Source organism: Glycine soja, chromosome 10 (assembly GCF_004193775.1).
Source record: "Glycine soja cultivar W05 chromosome 10, ASM419377v2, whole genome shotgun sequence".
Lineage (NCBI taxonomy): Eukaryota > Viridiplantae > Streptophyta > Magnoliopsida > Fabales > Fabaceae > Glycine > Glycine soja.
Window position 1 is genome coordinate 44,047,057 of NC_041011.1, and position 12,694 is coordinate 44,059,750.

The 12,694-nt window shown below is 31.3% G+C and overlaps 1 protein-coding gene across 2 annotated transcripts; it reads right to left on the reverse strand.

Moving 5' to 3' along the window:
- Positions 1-2,246: 2,246 nt before the first annotated feature.
- LOC114370749 lies at positions 2,247-5,813 on the reverse strand. 2 transcript variants are annotated; one of them, XM_028328147.1, is made up of 5 exons: positions 5,576-5,813; positions 5,382-5,490; positions 4,697-4,931; positions 2,620-2,748; positions 2,247-2,535 (listed from the first exon to the last, which is right to left on the reverse strand). In XM_028328147.1, exons 1-5 carry the CDS (start codon positions 5,662-5,664, stop codon positions 2,408-2,410), a joined length of 690 nt encoding a protein of 229 aa, XP_028183948.1. In that variant the 5' UTR covers positions 5,665-5,813; the 3' UTR covers positions 2,247-2,407. The 2 variants fall into 2 exon arrangements, with proteins under 2 accessions (XP_028183948.1, XP_028183947.1); XM_028328146.1 differs by having other exon boundaries at positions 2,247-2,538.
- Positions 5,814-12,694: the final 6,881 nt, after the last annotated feature.

The following is a 12,694-nucleotide window of genomic DNA, read 5'->3' on the forward strand; positions in this document are numbered from 1 at the left end:
CCTTAACCAATGTAATTGTTTAAGTATTTTATTAATAATACAATGTAATGTTTTTCTATAAATAAATTATTAAACAAAAAGTCTTATCACTTTTAATTAAATCCAATGACATAAAAAAAATAATTATATTTAGTAATATAATTTTATTAAAAATCATTATATTAGAAAATTCAGATTTTAAATAAAAAGTATTCACCTAAAAAATATGTTAAGTAAATTAAATAATAAAACAAAAATAATTATATTTAATAATATCATTTTATTTAAAAAAAACAAAATTATGAAATTTAATTTAACAAATAAGTAATTTTAAAACCAATTAAAAAAATTATATAATATAATATTTATATTTTGTAATATTTTAAATTAAAAAAAAAACAAAAGAGAGAGAGAGAGTATATTCACGTTCATTTGAGTTTACAGCTCTCTGAATTTTTTGGTTCCCTTCATTTATAAAGTGGTATGAATCAAAGTACAAAGTCTAGTATAATATAAATTGAGAATTAAATTACAAAACGGATGTATATTGGAAAAACAAAAGAGAAAGTATATTTATAGACAAAACCACAATAGTGTCCTATAAATATTTAATAATGACGTGCTAAAAATAAGAGTTTTTTTTTTAAAAAAAATATGATCTGAATAATTTCAGAATTAAAATTTTAATAAAAAATCACATGTCTACTATGTAATTAAAAATAAACAAAGTTAATATCAGTAACTATGGAGAAAGTACAAATATAATGAGATAATAAATTAGAGGGTTCTATATGATGTTAAAAAATAGACATATATAAATAATATACACATAAGATGACATTCAATAGTTTTCTTAAGGTAATACATTACATATACATTATTGTTTGATATAGTTATTCTAATTTTTATATAGATTTTTAATTTTTGAAATTCTTAAATTTTGATTTAGTTTTAAATTTTTTTATCGAATTAGATTTTTTTTAATAATATTAACATTTTTTATCTCATTAAGCAAGACGTCTTCTCTCTCTCGTCCGATGTCATTTCCCATTTCCCATTTCCCATATTCCCTTTTCCTTGTGAGTATCTTATTTCGACATCATGGTCCTATAGGTTTATTCCCTCCATAATTTTGGTGGAAGTAGTTAATCTCGACAATATACTATTTTGTTACCATTTGCAAAATGCTTTTGTTTTATTTTTTAAAAGCCATCGATTCTTTGAAAGTTATTTAAATTTTTTAGTATGAATTTACAATGTAAATTTTTTAGTTAGGTAGGTTAAATAATGCTTTTAAACTTTGTCATTTAGAATTTCTTAAGAAATTAGTGAGTTAAATTAGAAAAATTTAAAGTACGTGACTAGTTTTTTTTTTCATGACAATATAATGATGCAAAAATAATTATATACATTGTTAGTATAAAAAAATTAGTTATTATAAAAAATCAACAAACTAATCAATCATATACTATTTATTAAGAAAAAGACTGTAATTCAACCGTGTGAACTTTTAGAAAAAAGATCTGCTGAAAATTGATAGCTATTGCGCAGTTTCTGGTCTAAACAATTATATTTTCTAAGTTGCATCCAAGCACCCTCTCTACACAAAAGCAATAAGAAACTAGACCAACCCATGACTCCTACGTGAATATTCTTATCAAATATCGTTTGGTAACTTTAAAAATAATAAATTACCAACTTCAAATCAAGTGTGTTAAAACAGATTGCTTAAAATGTTGACTCCTTGATCTCAGACCCATCAATGTTTCAAAGGGTTGACTTTGCATCCCCAGTTACTTGAGGATTCATGTATATTTAGAACAGTTATAATATTGATTGAGATTTTTAAGCTCATGCTCTGAAGAAATTCACTAACGTATCAACTATACTATACCACCAAATTTGTTACTCAATAGACAAGGAAAGCAAAACTGATTACTATCCCTATCAGGCAAAACAATCTTTGATTTATGAGAGTGGAAACAAACTGAATACATAAACTCGTGTTACTGGCAATTCCAAATTCCAAATATATATATACACTTGCAACATTTTAAAGTATCGCAAAAGTTTTAAAGAATTATTTTAACCTTTACTGGATTCTGTTGGGAGTGACCTTCAAGCATGCTACCAATAATAACAATGACACGGCACCATAGACAAACTGTGCTTAATTCCAATTCCTTTTTAAAAAAGTTATTAGAACCATTAATTTAAGACTTTTGTTTTTCAAATAACGCAAGGCATCCAACTTTTTGAACATATGCTTTGAAGTAAACTAATTAAACTGAAATGCAATTCAAATATCTATACACTAAGTGACTTTCTTGTCTACATGGAGTAATGAGTTTAGGAATGCATTGCATTGATGTCAATGATAAGCCAAGGGAGACAGTACAAAATTCCTCACTACCACAAAATGTCTAAATCAATGCCAATCTACTATTCCACCAAGTGTGGTGGATCCCACCCCCTCCCATACTTCATCACTGAAGCCCAATTCCTCATTATCAACACCTTCCATGTCGTAATCCCACCAGCCACGGCCATTTGCATCTGCTAAAAAAAATGTAAATTGTAATATCTAAGATTTCAAATCCATCGTCTATTACACAATATATGAAAACATGTAAATCATACAGTGATTATAATGAGGTCTTGGCCTTTTGTTGCTAGTGTCATTTCCAATTTGTCCTTTTTTTGGCTTCAACTTTGATGCTCCTCCAAGAACTACCACATTGTTTCGTGCAGTTTGGCTCTCATTTGCACCTGTGAACATATGGAATAAAGAGTGTCCAAAGAGGAAACAAAAAATGCTATGAAATGAAAAAAGAAAAACCTTCGCAGAAAAGGAGTATCATGTCTTTATATTGATCAAGAGTTCTACAGTATTTGATTGTTCAATTGGAAACATTAGTCATATTTATGTTGGCACTTGCAGTTTATTTTTTTAACTTCTGTCCATTCAATCTCAAACCTCCGTAGTAAATGGCTTCTGGATATATTTTCAGGCAAGCTATTACATCCATATCAATTATCCAATAAGAGTAGATACCTCTGGGTGAAAAGTGAAAACTATTGTGATGAAATAGTTATGATCAAAACTCAAAATCATGCCTGCAACCAAGGCAAACGAAACAGTAGATTCCTTCACAACACCAGTCTTGGTGGGAAGCTACTGGTAAATAAAGGAGACTAGACTAGAAAAGCGACTAAAAGGGAAAAATATACTATTCGGATAATTATTTTTCATGTCCTTACACAATGCGGTACCCTCCTCTAAATAGCCTACATAGCTGCCCACAAATAATAACAACCATCCAAGTGTGCATCTTACTTTTAGGAAATTAAAAGAAAGACAATAACATGTAGTATAAATATCTTTAGCTCATCCAATAAAATCCTTTAACTATTTAGGTTTCTTGGCATTTCTGAACCTAACTGATCCCATCCTATTAAAGCTAGACACAGAAAAAAGCTGTTTTCGAATTAGACAGCCTTCTCAATCAGAATCAATACACAGCTGACCCTGTATTCAATATAGATATTAGAAAACAATCTTCCTCTAATCCTCTCAATATTGTATATTACCTCTGTTTCATAAATTGATGTTTAAAGTTAATACTATTAGCATTGATTAAACTTTAAAGAGTATTTAATGGATGTATTGTATTTAGACTAAAATATCTTTATTTAATCCGATTTGGTTGTGATAAATTACTATTGTAGCAATTGCTAAATATGAGTATATGTGAAAAAAAATACTTAATAATACTTTGAATTTGTAAAATATCATAAATTTTAAAAAAAACTAAAACTAAAACATCAATAGATATTGAACAGAGGTAGTAATTCATAAATAGTCAGTCAAATTGTACCCAAAAAAATAGTCAGTCAAATAGAGGTGGTCAACTATAAAAAAGTACTTGCCAATGTCTCAGTTCAAAGCAGTGCAAAGTTAGGTTTTCACTTCTCACAAACATGGGCTAAACAAACAGAAAACTTAAGTCGCGCTACTTTGCAGAGTTCCCAAAAATTTTCCCATGACACGAACAAGGGGAAAAATGATGAAAACAGAGACCCATTGCATTGCATTGCATTGCATTGTAAATTGTATAGATATTACATAGTAAAGTTCCCAAAGGGAATGCTCGTGACACGAACAAGGGGGAAAATGATGAAATAAGAGACCCACTGCTACTTGATTTTCCAAAGATGGATTTAAAAAGGATGTCAGTATAGATTTTAGGGAAAATAAAATTCTCCATAAATATGTTTAGAGGAAAAGAAAAAGAAAAGAATGAAAATAGCTTTTTTATAAACTAAAATAAGCTTATGCGTTAGTTAAAAAATCATCTTTATAGAGAAACTAAATATGAGAAAGCTTTTATATATTAGCTTATACATAAGCTAATTTATTAGCTTATGAAGAAACTCATTTCATTTTTTCTTATTATGTTCTTCTCCTAAAATTGTTTACGGAGAAGATTATTCAAACATACCTAGAACACATGTTGTTTATGACATCAATAAATTCTTTTAGGCAAAGAAGCTAGTGTGCAACAACTATTCAAGAAAGGATCAGGCAATAATACTGTAATTGGAAAAATCATTTGGAAATTCCAATCAGAATATTGAATAACAAAATAAATATAAATTGCTAATTTTAACTTCTAAGAAACACCAGGTCAAATTTGGTAGGATGGAGAAGACAAACCTTCGAAAGGAGTTTTCCTTTTATTTGACTCCTGAATATCCTCCGCAACTGAATTTTCCAATTCACCAACCTCAATTTGATCAACAAAGTCTCTTTTGTCCTCTTCAGTGTGCTTAAAGCTTTTAAAAATCACCTTATCATCACTGCCACCGTTTTTCTCTTTTTCAACTTCTTTCACAGCTCCACCCTCCTCACCTTTTAAACCCAGTGGTGACAGAAAAGGCGTCGATTTCCCCTTAAAAAAAATTAAAGAATTTCATCACACAAAAAAAAACACTTCTTAAAACTAGAGGACACGAGCAAATTATCATTTTTTTGATGAAAAAATATTCATTCCTTGTTAGAGTCAATCTTGTTCGAGCCGGCTAAAATTACTGTATGCAACAAATGTCTCATTTCGATTATTTAACACAACTGCATACTGAATACAGTAAACTCAAGATCCTATTTTTATTTTATTTTTTTATCCACAAATGTTAGTTTGTCAGTTTTGTTAACCACAGGGGCCAACCTTATATCTCATAAACTTGAGACTATTGATTAAGCTAGAACAATTTATATCAGTTCATCCGGTGCTCGATGGTACAAATCATTGGTTGACGATATAATTTTACCATTTCATTTTAATAAACGGAAATAAAATTATTAAACAAAAAAAGGGAGGAAAATGATAGAAAGAAATTACCGGAACTGTTTGAGGAGATTTTTGCGGCTTGAGGGTGAGGAAGTGCGAAAGCGAGTGATGCGCGGTTTCGCTCTTGCGTGAAGCTTGATTTCTCTCGTTTCCTTCAGAACTGGTTCCAGCAAAAAAGCGTCATCATAAATCAATCGATTTTATTTTTTTTTAAGTTAAGGAATTATGGAACAGAGCTGACTTACGGAGGATTGCGTGGTGGAAGATTGCGGAACGTTGAAGCAATGGTTCGCTGCCCGAAAACCCTAATCGGTGTTTGGTTTTTTGAGTTCATTGCATTCGTGATTTGAGTGAAACGACCAGAACACAGGAATTTCAATTCGTTTTTCTTTTCTTTTCAAATGAAAGGGACGAGTAACTGAGTAAGAGTGAGTGTTGGTGTTTTAGTATCAGTGTTTGTTTGTGTGACACTCGTGAAAGTTTTTCCGGGAAAGGGGAAAAGGTTTTGTTTAGTTTTGTGAAATTCAAAATTCTTTCTTTCCGCGCCAAAAAAAAAGTGGGCTTAGTATTTGGATTTTGGACCATAACTTCCTCGAATAGCCCATACGCAGAAGAAATAGTAAGATTTTAGTCTTACTTTTTTTTTTCTTCAAAAACAATTAAATAGTAAACAATAAGATATATAATGTCATACTAAAAATAATTAAAAATATCAAATATCTCACCTATAAGTTATTATCTAATTAATAACTTCATATGTGTTTAAATATGAATTATTGAAATTATATTTACACGACTTGATAGTTATACTATAGGTATACTTAGATTGTTTTTTTCGTCCTTATGTGTTTCGTTGATGTTTTCCCTTTTTTTTTATTCTTGCTCCTTTTTTAGTGATATTTAGGTGTGTTGCAAATGATGGTTAGTGCCAGAAATGTCAACTATGTTAGGATGCCTGATTCTATTATGATGCTTTTGCATGTATTTTTGCTTCAAAAATAATATTATATTTATAGTATATCTTTATTCAAATAATTACCAAAAAAATTAATTGAATATATTTTATAAATAAGTATAAGTTGTGCTATAATTTTTTAAATATATATATATATAATATAAATATGACTTATATCATAAATTTATAAATAAAAATATGTATATGTATAAGTTTAATTTGGATTAAATAAATTAGTTTTTAAAATCAAATATAATATTCAATTAATTTAATGCAAAATTTTAATTTTTTTCAATTATTTTAATTTTTTATTTAAAAAAAATTCATTGAATTGAATAAGATTATCAACACTTATTTATTACATTTTTTATCTTCTTATTTTTTTAAAAAGAGTAGAACACTCGTTGTCCTCTCTCTTAAACAAAAAAATACATACATACAATAAAGTGACACAAGATTGTAACATAAAAATATGATGTTGAATGACTACAAGAATCTCAAATATTCATTCAATGAAACATTATAAAATGGTAGGTGGATACAGATTTCTCTTTAAATTTCACCTATATTATTCGAATTTGAGTATGATAATTTAAGCTAAGAATATTTTTGAATGAATTTTAACTTTGATGTAATTTTTAAACTTGAACTCAATAAGATAAAACAATTCATTTCTAGTTGATCTACTCGTTCAGTAATTCAATCAACACATTTTATTTTTGTTTACTTTCTAAGTCGATTCTTTTAATTTAGACTTTATTTGGTTAGGCTGAAAATGAGTTATGCATAGTGTCATTCATCAACTTTTCTTATAAAAAAATGTTGGACGAAAAGATTCTAGACATTATGCATGGAGATTATTGGCACGTATATGTATTTGTTTGGTATTTACATTCCCTTTTATTTATTTGCAACAGTGAATGCATAAAGAGAGATATTCATCCAACTATCCAAGAAAAATTTGGTATGCAATGAGGAACTTTTAAGGATACTTCATTTTGTGTGCTGAAACTCTTTCGGCCTCCATTAGTAGAGCAGTGGAGATGAACTCTATTAATGGTCTGAAGATTTGCCCTAGCGCACCTATGATTACCCATCTTTTTTTTTTGCAGATGATAGCATGATGTTCTGTAGATCAACTCAAGAGGAAGCTTCTTAGTTGGCATCCATTATAAAGGATTGAGTCAGCTTCAGGTCAGAGGATAAATTTGCACAAATTTGAACTTTCCTGTAGCCGAAATGTGCTTAGTAATCACATTAATGAACTTGAAATGATTCTGAAGGTAAAGGCAATGGAAAAGCAAGGAAAATACATTGGTTTACCAGCTCTGGTTGGCAGATCCAAGACTCAGATTTTTCATTTTGTGCGTGAAAGGGTGTGGAAAAAGCTCAAAGGATGAAATGAGAATGTGTTGTACTATTAGAGTATTATAAGGAGATGCAGTTATTCAACTGCAGTTTCCTCTAGCTTCTAGTGGAAGCTAGTTAGACACTTCTAGTAGAAGCTAGTCAATTATAAGTAGTTAGTTAGTTGTTAGCCAATTTTGTTAGAGACTAACATAATTGTCTATATATATTGTTCGTAAACCTCAAGTTCATTGAGTTAATAAATGATATTTTACTTCTTCATTTTCTTTCTCTCTCTCCTAATTCTTTTAGTCTAGAAACTGTATGAAGGCATCAGAGCTTGAATCCACACTTCAATTGTGGCTTGTGTTAGGCTTTGATACTCAGCCTCAGTACTTGATCTTGCAATAATCTATTGTTTCTTAGACCACCAAGATATAAGATTAGGGCCAAAATAAATAGCAGCTCCTAAAGTAGATTTGTGATCATCAAGTTCAGAAGCCCAGTCTGCATCACAAAGGGCCTTAATGGGAACGGGAATTCCAGGAGTAGCAACTTTGAGAAGTAAGCCATGGTGTAAAGAGCCTTTGAGATACCTAAGAATTCTTTTCACTGTTGTCCAGTGAGATTCAAGAGGGTTGCCCATGAATTGACAAACTTTGTTTACAACAACTTAGTTCAGGTCTGGTTATAGTGGAGTATTGAAGAACTTCAACTACTGATCTATAAAAGGTAGGATCTGAGAAGAGGCATGCTCATGTTTTAGTAAGCTTGCATCCAAAAACCATTGGGAAGCAATAGGTTGAGCCTCAAACCATTTTAGTTTTCCATAGGAAATCTCTTATATATATGCCTAAAGTTAGAAGAATAGAGCCATCAGTTAGGGTCTTGACTTCAATTCCCAAAAATTATTTAGTTTCCTAAGTTGTTTAAGGGAAACATTAGAGTGAACTGCTGGACTAAATTGACAGAACTGCCAATAATTATATTATCATCAACATACACCAAAACATAGATGATATAAGTGGTATCTTTGAAGACAAAAAAAGATGGATCACACTTGCTTGCAGAAAAGCCAAGATGCAAGAGTGTAGATTTTATTCTATAAAACCACTGTCTTGGTGCTTATTTAAGCTCATATAGAGCCTTATTCAATTTACAAACAAGAAAAAGATCGGGACTTTCAAATCTAGAGGGTTGCTGCATATAAATGGTTTCCTCATTTAAGAAGGCATTGTTAACATCAAGTTTAAAAAGTTCCAACTTGTTGGTTAGGGCCAAGGTAAGAATCAACCTTACTATAACAGGTTTAATAACATGGGAAAATGTTTTAGTGAAATCAGAACCAGCCACTTGATGAAATCCTTTTGCTACCAGTCTAGCTTTGTATTTATTAGTAGTTCTATCTGCATTTTCTTTGACCCTAAACACCCATTTTCACCGCACTATTTTCCTATTGGGTGGAAGAGAAACCAAATCCCAGGTATTGTTATTCATCAGTGCCTCATATTCTTGTTTCATTGCACTTAACCATTTTGAATCAGCCAAAGTCTACTTCACAGATTTGGGTTCACAGTGAGCAAGTAACAAGTTTGGATTAAGTCTTGGTAAATAAATTCCAAACTTTGATCTGGTCTGCAGAGGATAAGAATTAACTGTAGGAACAATCTCCAATGCTGCACTGTGAGATACTTCAAAGGTAGACAAATCTAATGACTAAGGAGAATTGTCTTGCACAGAAGTGGATTCAGCATCAATAGTAGGACTAGGAACCTCAGATGCCACAGTAAAACTAGACTCGGCATGGACAAAACAACTAGGGTCGGAATTTGAATCAGTTTTAGGATTAACAGAAGTAGGACTAGCAACAGAACTGCTAAAGGGGGAAAAAAGAAGAAATAGGTTGAGGAACAATAGGGATGGAAAGAATAAAAGAGATGGGGTTATTAAAATGTGAATCAGACTTAGAGGAAAATAAGAGCAGATCTAAATAAGGAAATTTGACTTCATTGAAAACAACATCCTTAGAGATAAAGAGTTTGCCGATAGGAGAAAGACATTTGTAACCCTTATGAGATGTGGAATACCCGAGAAAAGCACACTCCCGATACTTAAATTCAAGCTTGTGATGATTGTAAGGTTTAAGGAAAGGGAAACAAGAGCAACCACAGGCTTTAAGAAAGCTATAATCTAAATTTTTGTTAAACAAGACAATATAGGGGACATTAAAATGCAAAAAAGCAACAGGCAATCTATTTATCAAGTATATTGTTGTAGTGAAGGAAAAATCCCAGAACTTGAGAGTCAGGGAAGCTTGTTTAAGAAGAGTGAGTCCTAATTCCACAATATGTTTGTGTTTCCTTTCAACTACACCATTTTGGTGATGAGTGAGAGGACAAATCAATCTGACTGATACCTTGGCTTGCTAAAAAATTAGGGAGCAGTCTGAACTCCCCTCCCCAATCTGTATGAACACTCTTAATTTTGGAGTTAAATTAAAGTTCAACCATTAGCTTGAACTGTTGAAAAATGGTGAAGGTTTCTGATTTATGTTTAAGCAAATAGATCCAGGTGAACCTAGAATAGGTATAAACAAAGGTTATGTAATACTAAAATCCATTTTTAGAAGGAATGTGGGCAAGACCTTATAGATCACTATATATTAGTTCCAAAGGTTTATTATAAATTGTTTCAGATAGTGAGGCAGGTAAGTAATCAGTGAGATTTACCAACACAATAAGCAATACAAAGTTAAAACACATTTTTATTAGAGATTGGTATCTTACAATGATTAAGAACAAGTCTCAAAACATTAGAACTAAGATGACCTAGTCTAAGGTGTAAAGAGTTTGAGAGCCTATGCTAGTACATGCACTATCAACAAAAGTGTTTTTTTTATAGCAGAATTGAGAGTATTTACATAAGAACAAACATTGGTTACAAAAATTGAAACAAAGCAAGAGGCTGAACTGGTAGGAATTGAGCCTTGGAGACAAAGATTAGGGAAGACATATAAACCATCAGGTCCAGGTAAGCCTTTAAGCAAGATCTCATTAACTCCCTGTGATTTGACAAAACAATAATTAGGATGAAATTCAAAATATACACCATTGTCTAGAGCAAATTTACTGACATAATATTTTGTTATAGTAGGCACATGAAGCAGCTGATTCAAGGACAAAGACAATTTAGAATTAATAGGAGAAATAAAAGTGGAAGAACTAGTGGAATGAATGGGCAAACCTTGTCCATTACCAATATAAATTTGGTCTGGACCTTGATATAGCTCCATGTAGAGCTTGTAGGCCTTGAATCTTCTTCATCAATGGAATCTTTTGCTTCTTGAAGATGAATGACAACAAAATGGAAAAGGAATAAAGATGATCAAAGACGCCACTTCAAGGAGAAGATGAGTCAAGAAGAAACTCACCACCATAGGAAGCCATAAATAAGAATTTGAAGGTAGGAGAAGATTAGTGAAGGGCGAAGGAGAGAAGGAGCACGAAATTTTGTGCCTTAAATGAGATCTTTGAAGTTTAATTCTCAAATGATCAAAGTTCAAAATATACACACACATGACCTCTAATTATAGCCTAAGTGTCACACAAAATTGGAGGAAAATTTGAATTTCTATTCAAATTTTACTTGAATTTGTGGAACCAAATTTTGGAGTCAAAATTTCACTAATTATGATTAGTGAATTTTGTAGCTATACTTTAGCCCACTAATCCAAGATCAATTCCGAAATTCTCCACTAAGTGTACTTAGGTGTTATGAAGCATGTAAATCATGAATGACATGCACAAAGTGTGACTATATGATGTGACAAAGAGATGTAACAACCAAATGCTCATCTCTCCCTCTAAAATTTAATTGGATTGAATTTCTCTCAATTCAATTAAATTTATTTTCCAATACACACATCAAATATTCACTTAATGCATGTGAAATTACAAAATTACTCATAATACAAAATCTAGTCTAGGTGTCCTAAAATACAAGGACTAAAAAATCTTACATTTCTAGAGTACCTTACTTACATTATAGAACCCTAAATACAAGATCCAAAAATAATGAAACTTTAATTTAATATTTACAAAAATAAGTGAACTCATACTTAGCTGGAGCTTCTTTTCTTTTGCCTTTTGTGTTTGAGGCTCAAAATGAGGAAGCTCTAGCTTTTTGGTGGTGTATAAAAATGGGTTTTCACATATGTTTCCAAAGAGTGGTTCATGAGACTGATTATCAAAGTCTCTTTCACGCTTGAAGGAATAGACCAAAGCAACCTTTAACGTACTTTGATGGTGTCATTGAGGATTGTGCTTTCGCCTTCATGGGAAAGGATGGCAAAATGGGTTGGCATTACCTATTTTGGCCCGGTCTGCCACTAGTCTACCAAAAATAAGGTGGGATGAGTCGGTCCGCTTAGACTTAATAGGTTGGACATTCTGATCTGTCTTGCTTGAAGGTGGGCTAATAAGCTAATTCATCCTTTAAAAAAATAAAAATTCTTAAAAAATAATTGACACACAAAATAATAATAATCTTCAATGATAATTAATAATAACAAGTCTATCAAGTAGGTAAATCACAACACAAAATCATAAACTCTAAAACTGATTTTAAAATCTTAAATAATGCAAAGTAATTAAATACAAACCAAACTAAAATATCCTTCCTATCATTTTTTTTTAATAATCTCATATATTAATATAATTATTTTAAAAAAATTAATATTGTGGGCTGACAAGCCAAACTGTCCCATCTCTGACCTAATGGATTAACATGTTAAACAGGATGAATCACGACAGATTGGTGGGCTAAGATTTCCATACCGTCCCATCAAATTGATAACGGACTAGCTGACCCGCTGGCCTGGTCCGATTTTCCATCCCTATTCACGGGCCCCCACAACCCTTGTTTGACTTGGACCAAACGAAGTGCCAATGCAGTAGCTCGTAGCTTTGCTCATTTAGCTTTTGTTTATCTTGAAAAATTCTGGCTAGAGGATGCCCCTTTTCAAGTGGCTACCTTCATCAACAAAGATGTAATGTTGTTATCT

Excerpts from the sequence above, each read along its gene's own strand:
- LOC114370749 (XM_028328146.1), bottom strand. The coding sequence starts at position 5,664 with ATGAACTCAAAAAACCAAACACCGATTAGGGTTTTCGGGCAGCGAACC. Across the intron at positions 4,932-5,381 it reads AATCTCCTCAAACAGTTCCG|GGGAAATCGACGCCTTTTCT; the intron begins GTAATTTCTTTC and ends ATTTTTTTTAAG. Across the intron at positions 2,749-4,696 it reads AAGGAAAACTCCTTTCGAAG|GTGCAAATGAGAGCCAAACT; the intron begins GTTTGTCTTCTC and ends ATATGTTCACAG.